General features: G+C 41.2%; 1 protein-coding gene across 1 annotated transcript in view; it reads right to left on the bottom strand.

Moving 5' to 3' along the window:
• Positions 1-16171, bottom strand: part of gsg1l (gsg1-like) — a 152992-nt gene that overhangs the window by 66279 nt on the left and 70542 nt on the right. Inside the window, exon 2 of the mRNA XM_069906746.1 lies at positions 15921-15968. Coding sequence (XP_069762847.1) covers positions 15921-15968 — 48 coding nt within the window. The remainder of the gene's footprint in view (positions 1-15920; positions 15969-16171) is intronic.

The raw sequence follows: 16171 nt of genomic DNA, 5'->3' as shown, positions 1-16171 counted from the left end.
CTGAGGAAGTGGGAGAGCTAGATACAATTGTAGGCATTTAGACAGGTATACAGGCAAGGAAAGAATACAGGCCGAACACAGGAAAATCAGAATCAGAATCAAAATTTATTGACATGAGTATGTCATTAAATTCAGTGTTTTGCAGCATCATGGTGCAAACATTCACATTATAACCATCTTACAACATTATGATAAATAAAAAAATAAGGCAGTGTCTTTGGTTCGTTGATTATTCAGGAATCTCGTGGCAGCGGGGAAGTATGGGAGGTCTTTGGTTTATTGATCATTCAGGAATCTGATGGCAGCGGGGAAGAAGCTGTCTCTGTGCTGCTGAGTGCTCGTCTTTAGGCTCCTGTACCTCCTTCCCGATGGCAGCAGAGTGAAGAGGGCATGGGCTGGGCAGAGGGGGGTCTTTGAGGATAGAGGCTGCTTTTCTAAGATGCCGCCTCATGTAGATGTCCTCGATGGGGTGAAGTCTGGTGCCTGTGATATCGCATGCTGAGTTAACAACCCTCTGGAGTTTATTCTTGACCTGAGAGTTGGCATCTCCATACCAGGCAGTGATACAACCAGCCAGAATGCACCTGTAGAAGTTTTCAAGCATTTTCAGTGACATACAGAATCTCCTCAGACAACTTGCAAAATATAGCCACTGGCAAGCCTTCTTTGTGATTGCATCAACATGGAGGCTCCAGGGCAGATCCTCAGAGATGTTGACACCCAGGAATTTGAAGTTCTTGACCCTCTCCGTTACTGAGCCCTCGATGAGGATTGGGTCATGTTCCCCTAACTTTCTTCTGAAGTCCACCATCATACTCTTGATTTTGCTAACGTTGAGCACAAGGTTGTTGCTGTTACGCCATTCAACAAGCTGATCTATCTCCATCCTGGGAGTACCTCAGGTAGGAACACTGGTCAACATGGTTGAGGAGGGTTAAAGGCCATCTTTATAGCAGTCATCTCTGATTTCCCCTTTCTATGCTGTTTCCAATGTGCACAATTCTGCCGTGACAACCTTCAGTCTCTCTTCTCACACAGTGGCTCCACAGTATTGGGTAAATATCAGAAGTCCATGCCTGCAGTGAGATCTCTCACAGGATCTCAAGCTCTTAAAGTATATCCACATTGTATGGCATACAAGTCGATACTGATTCACTCTATTCACCAAAACTGTGTTTTAAAAAAAGCCTATGGACATGGAGTTCTCCCCAGAATTTCATAGGACTGCACCAGAATCAAATGAATTTCCTTTCAGAATGGAACATTATCCATTGCCCTGAAACTCCCGTGAAATGGCTCCATCAATCTTCCCACACAGTAAGTGAAGTTTTCCTCTGAGCTGCTTGCCATCAGGTTTTGGAGTATTGCTTTGGAAGTAGTTCATCACTGCCCAAATGACACAGCACCCTCGGACTGCTCATCGTGCCTGTTCTTAATGCAATCAGAATACTGTTCAGACTCCTTCTTCAACCACATGTCGGCAAATTCCATAGTCAACACCTCTTACTGCAGTGTCATAATGCAATACTTGCTTCCTTGGTGACCTCCAGCCTTATTTCAGACACCCATAGTCAGTATGATAAATCCATGATTTTGTTCCTTTCACAAAAACTCCCTTTCTTCAACACTTTGTTTCACCGCAGCCCTTGGCTCGATATCCCTGTGTCTTTTCTCAGTCTGTTTAGCGTGAGTGTTTTGCTTGCATTGACCTCTTCCTCATGAGATTTCTTGCTCTAAACCAGCCTTCACACTCCTCTTCAGATGATGACATCAAACTCCATCTGCAATGGTGCGTTGGTCCATTGCTGCCCTCGGCCACTCACACTTGATCTTGCAGAAAGTGTTCCCTATGTTCTTCTGCACTCTTATCTAACATTGTACGTTATTTCACCATCCAAGGTTACCACATCATTAAAGTTTTACATAATTTTTCTGTTGGAGCCGCATGTGGTGACCCCAGTCTGGAAGGGTTTGTGAGATAGAGACTTCTTGCAACAACTCAAGCCCATCCAGACTGCTCTTTCTCTTTTAAATATCTTTATTAGTTTAACATATAAACTTCCATATAAAATTTTAAGGAAAACACATATCAAGTCATCTTGTATAGATACAAGTACAAAATGGATGGAACTACATCAGAGAGTTCCTTAATCCATGAGAAACAAGTTATTGAATTAATCTATGATAACCATGTTGAAGCCCATATTTGCCAAATTAATCCAAATAAAAGTTGATAAAAAGAAAAAACAAACAAAAAAATCCCTAAAAACTAAATCTAATTGACCTCTAATCAAGGTAACCTTTGTAAAATAAAATGGAAATTGTGGATCTATGGTGACCTCCAGACATCGGATAGAGAATCTCCGGAACATTCAAAATTCTCCCCACCCCAACTGATCTACTGGGATCATTGTCTGAAGAGGGCGTGCAAAATCATTGAGGATCCCTTCCACCCCGCGCACAACATCTTTCAGCTGCTCCCATCGGCGAAGCAATACAGGAGTTAACACCACCAGGCTGAGGAACAGCTTCTTATCTCGGGAGGTGAGAATTCAGAACAACCAAAGGAATTGCTCACACTAAACCATCCAGGACACTCATATTCCTGAAACAATATTTATTTATATAGGTGAATAGATGTCCTGCAAATGTATTACTTCTCTGTACGCGTGTTATGTCTGGCTGCATTTCTGTGTGCCTTGCACTGAGAATCGGAGAACGCCGTTTCATTGGGCTGTACTTGTGTTTATTGTCCGATGACAATAAACTTGACTGTCAAATACACAGCCCTCATCTAAATGGCTCAGTTTGATACGTGCAGATACAGTTTGATGCGTGTGGATAGAGTTTGATACGGTTCTCACTGTTCAAAGCTATGAACCTGTCAAACACACAATCCTCATCTGAGTGGCTCAGTTTTGTGCCTTTACAAAAGGCTCAGGCCCGAAACATTGATTATGTATCTTTACTTACTATGGATGCCAATGGGGCCCACTGAGTTTCTCCAGCAATTTTTAGTATTTACTATGATCAGAGTATCTGTAGACTTGCTTGTTTCACTTTATTAAAATTGAAATTTCACATCCAAAAATACAGAGTACATACGGATATACAGTGAAACCTCATTAGCATGCGGTAGTTGGGGTCCAAGATTTCATACTGCGTTACAGCCGAGTCGCGGAACAGATCCATGAATGTCATGATTCAGGAAGCAGGAAAACAGAATACTGTGAATCAAACCCAATAATAAGACCTTTAAACTCCACGTATTAAAAGACACATCTTGTAAATGAGTCATGAGAGTCAATTTTTGAGTTCAGCCTGGCATCCCAAAATCAACATTTGGGGTCGACACCTGTGCTATAAGTGATTCTGCAGATTAACGAATCGCGTTCTAATGAGGTTTCACTGTATGTTAAAGTTCAAGAAGATACATTACACTTATATGCTATCATTTCATTCAAGGTACTCACATTTTCATCAAACAGATTATACTGTATTAATATATTATTTTATTATTAAAATAAAGGAAAATCTAAACTCACTACCAAGAAAGAAGCCAAAAAAAAGAAAGACAGAATTCTCATCAGAGTGATAAATTACCTCAAAATTCCTACCTTCATAACAAATCAAAGATTATAAAAGTAATTCAGAAAGGTCCCCCACAGTGTTGGAAAATTTAAATTTGAATCGGAAAACTGAGCATCTAATTGTCTCTAAGTTTGAACATGACATGATGTCATGTAGCCAATGAGCATGATGGGGTGGGGTAGCTTCTGACCATCTGAGCAACAACACCTGCCTAGCCATAAGAGAAATAAAAGCTAATACATGTAGCTCAGATGTCATTAACGATATGTTACTCCCTCCAATAATACCAAATAAAGCAGTTGAAGAATATGGTTTAAAATCAACTTTAAAAAGTGTAGAGAAAGTTTGAAATATTTTGATCCAATATTTTTCAAGAACATATGAATAAATGAAGCATCTCTATTGTTGCATTTATCACAACAAGGAGATACATCCACATAAAGTTTGATTTTGGACATGTGAGCCCTATGCACTACATTAAATTGTAGGAGAGAGTGACAAGCACATAACAAAGAGGTATTAACCAATTTGAAAATTACATTCCAAGTTTCTTCTGGAATTAAAAGTTGTAGGTTCTGTTTCCAGGCATTTTAAAATTTTGCTTTCTTATTCCCAACAACATATCATAAATGTTAGATATTAAACTCTATTAAAAATTACATCAATTAAATTCTTATCAGTCTTCTTCGGAAATGTATGTAATTGAGATCATAAAAAATCTCTAATATGTAGATAACAAAAAAATGATTATTTAGTAGACCATATTTAACTGAAAGTTGTTCAAAGGAAGCGGAATTCTCCTTGACAAATAAATCTTTAAAACATTTAATGCTCAATCTATACCATTCTTTAAAAGTTACATCAATCATAGAAGGTTTAAAGAAATAATTAGAAACAATAGGATAAGGGAGAGAAAATCTCATTATAACAAAATGTTTTCTAAATTGTATCCAGATCCTCAAAGTATGTTTAACCACCAGATTATTAGTTAATTTATTTAGAGAAGATAGGAAGTGAGGATCTAGGAAGTGAAATGAGAGAAAAATTTGTAACAGAATTCAATTCTAGAGAAATCCACACTAGACACTTTTCATGGTTATTATTATATAACCAAAATGTTAAGTTTCGTATATTGACTGCCCAATAATAAAACCTTATGTTTAGTAAAGCTAAACCTCCAATCATATTAAGTTTTTGTAAATGGACTTTATTAAGGCGAGAATGTTTATTCTTCCATATATAAGAAAAGATCGAGTCAAGTGAATCAAATAACAGGCAAAGCCTGAAAAAGGTATAAAGATTTCAGCCATATGTTCAATGTAATAGAATTGATTCGACCAACCAATGATAAAGAAAGGGGCAATCAATTTGATAGCACACCTTTCACGTGTTTGATTAAGGTGAGAAATTTTTCTCTGAATAAGTTTTTATGGTTTTTAGTAATTGTTACACCTAAATAGGCAAATTGATTTCTTATCATTTTAAATGGAAGGTTAGTATTTATTGGTGCCAAATTATCCAAAGGAAAAAAGTTCACTATTCTGAAGATTTAACTTATAACCTGAAAATTGACTGAAATGAGAAATTAAAGAAAGCATAGAAGGCAATGAAATCTGAAGAGTAGAAATATAAACCAACAAGCCCACTGTCTGTCCAACTGTTCAATAAATTGGAGTGTCACCCAACCCCATCTTTAATGGAAAGTGCCTCAACAAATGAAGGCCAGTATCCCATATGACTTCTTAACTATCTACCTCTCTTTCGGAGTCTCTTTATTTGGGCACTGCATCGTTTTGCATTGTCTGGACACCTTCTCCGTCTCAGCTGGGAGACGGGAATATGTTACATCATGCTGACAGTCTTTAACTCAGAATGTTTGGCATCCCTTGTACCCTAAAATATGCTCAGTTAAGCATATGAGTTTGCCCAGTCAGCACTGAATGTTTATGTCGTATGTCTGCATCCTCACCAACAATCTCCACAACCTCTGGTAAAATAGCTTTGATCTCAAATGGCTTATGATCACTGTGCACATGTATGAGTGTTTCCGATGTGTTACTGGTGAAACTTCCCCAGTCGGAGAAGCCCTTTCACAATTTATATACAACACGTCACCACATCTGCAATCCATCACCTGATAATTTTGCAAGCCCATTGCCCCAAGTCGCTTTTCTGAGGCAAATCTACCTGTCGTATCGCTCTTTCTTATCATTTTGACTCTTTGCTCATGAGCATCGACCAGCAGCTTTTGCATCTGTCTGAGTCCTCGCGTGTCTCACGGAGATGGGTCAGGAACTTCCTCAGATAACTGACAGGCTCCAGGGGCATTGTACTTCTGCAATAACGCTAGAACAATTCCTCCGGATCCTTTGTGCTGCAATTAACATCTTCACTTGTATTTATCCCTCCCAGTGAAAATACGTGGGATGGTTCATGAATTGTATAGATCTGCACACAAACAATATCTTAAATGAATGATAGTATGGACTTAGCAACACATATTTAAAGTGATTTAAAGGAGCATTAATAACCAACTGCTATTTGATTGTGATGGATAGGACAGGGCTGTCAATGCCAGGGCACATTTACATATAACCAAATTCCTTTTCGGCAAAAGTCCCACACCTTACAAACTCTCTGCTATTGACAACCTTGTGCTTTGTGTGGCCACAATGTCAACTCCAAACACATAGTCCAAACAGAATTGATGTGTGCTTCTTGACACAGAAATGACCACATACCACATGACTGCATTTCCATGGCAATTGCATTCAATGCGACTCCACCTGTACTACAGTTAACCCAGCTGATGCACAATGGCTCATCAAACGTCATTGACCTTCAGGGAAAGAGATTAGGTGGCAAGAGTACACAATCTTAAGAGGATCCTCTCTAGCTCCCAGATCTCTGGTCATGGAACCCCTGCCATTCCTCTACAGTAAGGATTCAGTAACTCAGTCTTCTGCTGGAAGCTCAAATGTTGGATCTTTATGACAATCTGTAAACTCTAATGACATCAAGATCAATGATGAGAGGAGAAAGAGCTTGTGTGATAGAAGAGCACGCTGCTATCTCAGCTACTAGGCAGGCATGGATTATACTGGTGTTGTACTGAACACTGAGAAGCCACCCTTTTTTTTCTTTCAGCTCAGGCTTGCTGCAGTGCTCTGTGAAAGTGTGGTGGTGGACTTCCTAACGTTGAACAGGCCCTCTGCAAGACTAATGATGTACCCAGCAATTCACTAAGGAGATCCACAAGACCATAAGACATAGGAGAAGAATTAGGATATTTAGCCAATTAAGTCTGCTCTGTCATTCAAATCGTGTCTAATGTATTGTTCTTTACAACATTCGTGTCTTCTCCTCATAACCTTTGACAAATTACTAATTAAGAACCCAGCAACCTCCGCTTCAAATATCCCCAATGACTTAGCATCTGCAGACATCTGCGGCCACAAGTTACACAGATTCACCTCCCATCTCCCCATCTCTGTTCTAAAGGGACATCCTTTTATTCAAAGGCTATGCCCTCTAGTCCTTGACCCTCTCACCACTAGAAACATCTTCTCCACATCCAATCTATCCAACCCTTTCGATATTCGATGTGTTTCAATGAGTACCCACCTTGTCTTTCTAAACTCCACCAAGTCTAGGCCCAGAGCCAGCAAACATTTCTCATGTGTTAACCCTGTTATCCCTGGAATCATTGTCGTAAACTTCCTCTGGTCCCTCTCCAATGCCAGCAGATTCTTCCTTAGATAAAGGGCCCAAAACTGCTCACAATATCCCAAACGTGACCAATGTCCTATAAAGCCTCAGTATCACATCTTTCCTTTTCTATTCTACTCCTCTGGAAATAAATGCTATCACTGCATTTTCCTTCTTTCCTGCTGACTCAAACCTGTTTGGAATCCTGCATGAAGGAATTCCTGTCCCTTTTTTTGTAGTCTACCCAGTCTGCTCCTGCAGGACATTTGTGTTGGCCTGACTCGGTGGAGCTGGCACCTGCCCCCTGGCCCAAATCTTCACACCTTCTCTGGTGCTCTGGGGAGAGACTTAATAACAATCTCAAGTGCTTTCTCATCTCTGTGTACATCTACAGTCCTTCTGCAACTTGCACTAGTGAAACCTCTCCAGCTCTCAGTTTGTGCGTCACCTCCAGGCCTTTCTAGTTGCCTGCTGGTCCTCCTGTAAGACCGTTGTCCCGAGGCCCTGCTGAGGTGTGTCCCATCTCCCACCTTGCGCAGATTCTGCCACTCAGCTGATTTCTATATAACAGGCAGTGCCAGGGCCCCAGCTAATGGCTGCGAAAGTTAAACCAAGTGACAGTCTGCCTTTAATTTGACTGTATTACTCAACCAGGCTGCTGTTAGTGGCCCTCTGAAAGAAGAAATGCATGGAGGTAGGGGTGCCTGGAAGGAGGGGATGAAAGCAGGAGGTACAGATTCACTCCACCAGCAGGCAATCAGAAGAGATTGTGTAATGAATAAGAAGTGGGAAGGAGGATTCTTCATTTCTTTTGCTCTATTTTGCCAGAATTGTCATATCGATGGGAGAAAGAGAATATTGATGCCGGGTTGTTTTTCTGATTGGAAGCCTTTAACCAATAGGACACCAAGGGTATTGGTGCTGGGACCAAAGTAGCATGTATTATATATAAATGACTTGGTTCATAATGTCTGTCATCTGATAAGCAAATTTGGTGATGATATGAAGATTGGTGGAGGTGGAAGTAGCAAGTATGGTTCCCCAAGGTTGGAGAGGGATATAAATCAGCTGGAAAGTCAAATGGAGTGGTGACAGATGAAACTTAATTCTGGCAAGTGTGATCTACTTCCTCAGGAGTTTGCGGAGGAGCTAGTGGAGTTGTTCAAGTGAACCGGTACGGACTTGAAGGGCCGACATGGCCTGTTTCCGTGCTGTAAACGGTTATATGGTTATGGTTATAATACATTTTGGGTTGTCTCATACCAGGCAGACACCTACAGTAAATAAAGAAACTTTAAAAATGTTGCTGCACAGAGCGACCTTGGGGTGCAAGTTCACAGTTAACTGAAAACAGTGACACAGGTGGATAGAGTAGTGAAGATAGCATTTAGATTGCTAACCTTCACAAGAAGGGGCACTGAGTGTGAGAATTGGAACATCGTGCTAATCTGAACGAGACACTGGTTAAGCCTCATTTGAAATACTGTTTGAAGTTCTGGTCACCACACCATAGAAAGGATGTGGTAGAGTCAGAAAGGATTCAGAAGACCTTCACCAGGAAGTACTCTGGAACAGAGCGTTTAGTTACACGGATACTGGGATTGACTGGGATTGTTCTCACTGGAGTGCAGGAACAGCAGAGGGGGGATGACCAGAAAGAGATTTATAAAATTATGAGGTCCATAGACGTGACAGGTCATCATGGTCTTTTGCTAAGGGTAAGGGATCTAAAATTCAGAAAACATAAATGAGAGTAAAATTATCTAAAGACCATCTGAAGATCATCTGAAGATCATCTGAAGATCATCTGAAGATCATCTGAAGATCAAGTTTCTCCAAAAAGTAGGTGATGGACATACGAAATAAGTTCCCAGAGGAAGTGGTCGAGGCAGTTACAATCATAGCATTTAAAATCATTTGGATAAACAGATAAGAAGAATGTGGACCAAATGCAGGAAAATGGGATTGGTGTAGAATAGGCATCTTGATTATCATGGAAGACCTGAAGGGCCTATTTCCATGCCGTACAAATCTGTCACTCAAGACATTTATGTCAAACATTGTCTCCTTCATGCAGGCAAGTTCACAGACAGACCTGTCCACCATTCTCTTCCAGTTATGTATCACCTTCTCCTGCAAGAAAGAAATAACTGTGTCAATGATCATCCGTCACGTGGAAGAGATGTCAGTGTCTGTAAAAGCTCAAAGCTGGAGAAACTTAGCAGGTCAAGCATTGTCCTTTATATAGCAAAGGTAAAAATATATATATATAACCGACTTTTCAGGCTTGAGCCTTTCGTCAAGGTATGGAAAAATGTCAGCAGGCATCCGAACAAAAGAGTAGGTGGCGGAGGGGCTTTGTGTTTTTACCATGGTGTCTACAGATTTTCAAGTTTTCCAAATGTCAGTGTCTGCTGGCTCTGTGAAGAAGGTATAAAAGCTGAAGATATGATAATAGGTATTGGACCTGATTTTTAGAGCAGTGATGGTGTATGTGACAGTGACTTAAGTTCATCTTCTAGTTGCATTCACTAACCATAATCTTGCATGTGATGTCGATGAGCTTCCTGTGGCAATGCTTGAGGTTGGACTCCTGGCATTGTTCATCGTGCTTTCCATGCACCCTGAACAGCTTGACTGGAGTGACTCCTTATCCCTGGTGAATGATCACAAACCTGCACTTTTCCATTAAGTCTGTCAATACTTTCAATACAGCCACAAAGTCTTGGACCTCATTCCCTTCTTCTAAACCCAGTCAGACTACTTCAGATAGTTAATTTGTTAGTCTTTATTGTCTCTTTAGCACCAAGTGCCACAGAATTAAAACAATGCGGCATTTCCGAGACCACAGTGATTTTACAAAAGCTGCTTTAACAAAAACAGCACTACATACAATTAATTACTCCAAGGTCCAGCAATGGCACAAGTAAAGACTGATTGCAAACTAAATGTTAAAAGAGTCTGCCAGTTCAAGTGGAGAAGAATGGTCCCCAATCCTGAGGGGCCGCTGCGATGAGGCTCAGGGCAATGCATCTCTAGACCTCTGAGCCTGGCACGGCTCCACAGCTCCAGTCACAATGGGATGCCACCTCCAACTCTGCCGCTCCATCCTCTTCTCTCAATTTCTGGCAGCGGGCACCCCCGACGTTGACCCGAAGAGCCTGAAAAGCCCTATCAGCACGAAGCGGCTCAATATCCTCCTCAAGGCCACGCATGAAGCTTCGTTCTTCAGCAGACGGGTTCTCTGCAACTTCTCAACATTGGCTCGGAATGCCTCCTGTTCAGTGCTTCCCACTTGCAATGCAAGACGCACTGTGATACAAAGTCCAATTTCATCAATAAACGAAAGTTCTGGAAAATTCAGCTGGTCACGCTACATCTATAGAAAGTAAAGGGTAACCAACGTCTTGGGCCTGACCACTTCTGTGTATTGCACTATAATCCCAATGTCTGCAGACTTTCCTGTTTAACTCCAGTCAGACTTCCTGTCATTTTTATGTATTTTATCTTCAATAACATGGTTGGCATAACAGTTAGTGCAATGCCAGTGATTGAGTCAAGACCTGGGTTCAAATCCTGCACTGTCTGTAAGGAGTTCGTACATTCTCCCCATTATCTCTAGGGGCTCTTCTTTCCTCCCACCATACAAAACATACTGGTGGTGAAGGTTAATGGGCTGTAAATTGGGGTCACGGACTCGTAGGCCTGTTACTGTGCTGTATGTTTAAATTTTAAAATTTAAATAAATTTAAAGAGGAGCAGACAAGGTTTAAGTAGTAGACATTAGCTTTAGCTGGTTCTAAGTGGTTGCTGTCCTGTCTGTTTTAAAAGCAGTAGCTGCAGGTTAATATGGTTTAATCACCTGCACACATTTTCTGGGATATATTTTTTTTAGATCTTCCCATTCCTTGCTGGTGTACAGATTTGAATAGGGCACATCTGGACTAACCACACTTAAAGACACTGCGTTTAAAACACCTGAACACCTGAACTGGGTTCTGATGCAGGTTACTGCACTTCAGGGGAAGTAATTCTTCAGATTTCAGATTTATTGTCAAAGTACATACATGACATCACATGCAACCCCGAGATTCCTTTTTCCTGCAGGAGCAGCAGAATTGCCACTAATTGGTAGTACAAAAATAAACTGTACACAGCGTAAAACATGTAAACAAAGAACTGTAAACAGATAATGAATGTAAACAGACTGGATGTGCAATACAGAGAGAACAAAAAGAAAATCAATAAAGTGCACAAGTAAGAGTCCTTAAATGAGACCCTGATTGAGTTTATCATTAAGGAGTCTGATGGTGGAGGGGGAGCAGTTGTTCCTGAACCTGGTGGTGCGAGTCTTGTGGCACCGATCCCACTTTCCTGATGGCAGCAGAAAGAATGGAGCATATACTGGATGATATGGGTCTTTGATGATTGTTGATGCCCTCTGACGGCAGTGTTTCCTGTAGATGCAGTCAATAGTGGGGAAGGTTTTGCCTGTAATGTCCTGGGCTTTGTCCACTACCTTTTGCAGGGCTTTACGCTCAGGGGCGTTGGTGTTCCCATACCAGATTGTGCTGTAGCCGGTCAGCACACTTTCCACCACACAACTGTAGAAATTTTCCAGTGTTGTCATGCCAAACCTCCACAAACTCCCAAGGAAATAGAGGCTCAGGATACCATTGGTGTGTTGGGTCCAGGAAAGATCCTACGAGATAGTGACTCCTCAGAACCTAAATTTGCTCACCCTCCCCAACTCTGCTCCCCCAATGATCACTAGATTGTATACCTTTGATTTTTCCTTCCTGAAGTCAACAATCAGCTCCTGAGTTTTGGTGACATTGAGTGTGAGGTTGTTGCTGGTGCACCATTCAGCCAAGCTTTCAATCTCCATCCTATATGCTGACTTATCCCCTTCCTTTATGTAACTCAATGTACCATGGGGATATCGGCAAATTTGTAGATAGTGTTATTGTCATACTGAGCCACACAGTCATAGGTGTAAAGCGAGTAGAGCAGGGAGCTAAGAATACAGCCTTGTGGTGCTCCGGTACTGATGGAGATTGTTGCGAAGTTCTTACCAATCTTCCCTGATTGTGGTCTGGAGGTGAGGAAATCCATGATCCAATTTCACAGTGGGCTGTTAACTCCCAGGTCTTGGAGTTTGATGATCAGTTTTGAGGGGATGATGGTCTTAAATGCCAAACTATAGTCAATAAAGACCATCCTGATGAATTCATTTTTTTCTGTCCAGGTGTTCCAGGGCTTTGTGTCGAGCCAGTGAGATATTATCCGCTGTAGACCTGTTGCTACAATAGGTGAACTGGAATAAATCCATGTCACCGCTCAGATAGGAGCTGATATGCTTCAACACCAGCCTTTCAAAACACTTCATCACTGTTGATATAAGTGTTACTGATCAATAGTTGTTAAGGCAGGTTACTACACTCTTCTTGGTTGATGCCTGTTTGAAATAGATACCACACCCTGCTGGAGTGAGACACTGAAGATATGAGTGAATATCTTGGTAAGTTGATCACCACAGGTACTCCATCCAGGTCAGATGCTTTCTTCGGATTCTCTCCTGAAGGAAGCACACACAACATCCTCAAATACGGACAGGGTGGGATCATCAGGAGATATGGGGGTCCAGAGGGGTGGTTCTTTACTGTTACTGTCATCAAATAGGGCATAGAAGGTATTAAGTTCCTCTGGGAGAGAAGCTTCACCATCAGCTACTTCATCGAATTCTTATCCAATTAAATGGAAATAGTGGACAGTTTCAGCGAAGAAAAGATGAAATCCAACGCTGATTTTGGTGGAATACCTCTAGTCACAACTTATCATTGCCTGCAACCGGTCGCTCAATAAATTTCCAAAGCAAGCTGCAAACTTGCTGCAATTCTCACCTTTTCTTCTTTTGCTATCCAATGGACCAACTATTCTCAACAGGGGCCATACGGCTCCCTTATTGGGGCCACAGAATATTTAAGTAGAAGCCTTGTTTTCTTTTCACCTCGTGTAACATAATTTTAAAAAATGTTTATTAGGTAGTCGGTAGGAGAGAAATATGGGAAGGAAGCAAAAAACCTGACTGCTTCACGGGGAAGGGGGCCCATAAACTTTGAGCAGAGTCCTGGGGGGGGGGGGGGGGGGGGGAAGAGAAATAGACCAACCTGACAGACCTCTCCAAAATCAGAACATCAAGGTATCGGCAGAGCCAACACACTTCTGTAAAATCAATATAATGTGCAATTTGAGCATCAATAAACTTTTCTACTTAAAGTCCTGACATCTCTTAAGCATGTTAGCTACACACAATGCAGCATTTCCATTTGCAAAACTTAATTCCATTTCAGCTTGCATCTTTCCTTGTTACCTCATATTGCAAGAGGGAATTTCAATTCATCAGGCAGTAACTCACTTCAAGAGAAGGCAAACTTGGAGACAGTTCCCAGTGTAATCACGTTAAAACAGGACTTGCTTCACCACAGAAGAAATAAATCGAAATATCTTCGACTATTTTGTCTTTTACACTGTGATATATAATACCGAATCCTCTATGATAAAGGGCTTGGCTAAAATCTAGTACAATTTCCATTTATTTATTTTATGTGGTACTGAAGGTCTTGGAAATGTAAATGAAAATGCTACATTGCGAGAAGCCAATTACACTTACAGGGCACGTACTAGTAGATAGGGATCAGATGTTTTAAGGGCTTGAAATAGCTCCTCTTCAAAGATGCAGCCTGGCAAAATTAGCCAGTATCATTTGCTTAAAATTCCACATTTCTAAGACCAATAGTATTATCGTGTTATGTATTATATAATTCCCATCCTCTGAGAGATTGAAGTTCAAATAAAGCCTTTGTGATATTTAACTGCAGATTCACTTCTATGGGCTTTCTATCAAGCCTTTGGAAAGCTAATGCTGAATTTCTTTCAGGGACATGAAAATTGTACGAGAAATCCCCACCATTCTTCCAATCCCTCTGATAGTGGTCATTTTTTGTTACTGCCTGTTAGCCAATTTAGCTGCTCCTGTGTTACGCCAGATTCATCCTCATTCTGGTAAATTTAGACAAAAACATCTTTGAAGACTGACTAATTGATATTTGGTCTAAATAAAATCACATTTGGGAAGCTTTTATTTAACCCCCAAGTTTTTGCCATATAACACTCTTGACCACATCAAAGCCGATTTCCCTGATAGATTGAAGATTGTACGTGTCACAGTGTCGCCTCTCAGAGAGCGGCTGCCTTACTGTTCAATACTGATCTCTGCCGCCATCTATGTGGAATTCCCATCTTCTCTCCGTGACTTCTTCTCTCCAGTGCTCCATTTTCATTCCAAAACCCAACTTGCTGGGTTCTAGGTTTTTAGCCAATTAATCCAGAAGAGTTGAGAAGGTGGGGAGAATAAAGCAAGATTAGTTGAAGGGTGTAATTGGCAGACTTGGAGCTTGAAGGCCTTTTTGAATCCAAGACCATTTTCTACAACATTCATGGTATTCTATCCATGGTAGCTCTCAACAATATAGTCTTTTTCAACCGCCCCCCCCCCCCCCATTCCCCTGTAATCCTTCAGTTTACATGCCCACCCACTCCTCTGTTGCCACTTAAACTAAGGCTAATCACATTCCCAATATACCTCAGGATATGGGAGGAAACCACAGGACCTGGGCAAACTCACACAGTCACAGGGAGAACAATGCAAACTCCACAAAGATGGCAGCTGATATCAGAATTGAACTTGAGTCACTGGAGCTATGGAACAGCAGCACTAACTGCTGTCTTTGTGCAGATTTTGATGAATAAAATACTCAATCCACAGGTGGCTCTTGCACACTTCAATGTAGTATTTTGGATCTTTGTACAAATAAAAAGCACAATCATCCAAACTCCGTCTCCAGTCAAAATACTAAAAAAAAGGTAGAAAGAACAATTTCATCATATGTTGCATTTTTAATATGATAATACAACAAAGTATTTTAAATGATTGGTACTAAATCATCATCATGGGTTGGCTTGGTGAATGACGATTTAGGAAGGGGGCTGTCCACGCCTGCTGCAGGCTCGCTGGGAGCTGACGAGGCCAATGCGGGACGGACGTGCCCGGCCGCAGCGGCTGCGAGGGAAATTCTGTTCTGGGTTTGGTGCTGCTGCGTTACGATTCTTCCCCCATCTCCTTTTGTCCTCGAGGCCAGCCCTGCGCTCCTCCTCGAAAGAGGGGACGCTCAAGTGAATGATGTGTCACCAGGACACACGATGGGAGACTAGAGCAGACCACTGGCGATGGTCAATGTGACCATCAAGGGATTTCTTCAGAGAGTCCTTGTACCTCTTTTTCAGAGCCCCTCTGTCACGGTGGCCAGTGGAGAGTTGGCCGTACAGCACAGGTGATGATCCTCCATCCTAGAGATGTGCCCTGCCCAGCTACTAAATACTTATCACTGATATTTCAATGTCCATTATGTACTCCACAAGTTCCATATTGTCAGCAGTGATGTTCAAAGGCAGTGGTGAATAAATATTTTTGAAATATTTAAAAATCTCCTCTTAATTTTCAACATCAATTAAAAGATTAAGAAACATTATAGTATTCACAGGTCCCTTAAGTTACTCACTTCTCTCTGATGCAGGAGCAAGGTCAATAAAATTCCGGCACTTCTCACCTAAAATAAAAGCAAAGCTAGAATTATTTCATTTCCTCTGACTTCAATAAGTTCTGAAACATTGTCTCCTAGCACCTTGACATCTAAAGTAGAAGATATTTGATTTTTCTCTTGAGAACGCTCACATTTCGGAAAAGATAACAGCAGAAGGAATGCATAAAAAGTGATCACATTGATAAGAAGGCAATTTATTCAACCATTCG

This window comes from Narcine bancroftii, chromosome 12, assembly GCF_036971445.1.
Source record: "Narcine bancroftii isolate sNarBan1 chromosome 12, sNarBan1.hap1, whole genome shotgun sequence".
NCBI lineage: Eukaryota > Metazoa > Chordata > Chondrichthyes > Torpediniformes > Narcinidae > Narcine > Narcine bancroftii.
This window is presented reverse-complemented; position numbering and strand designations above follow the sequence as displayed.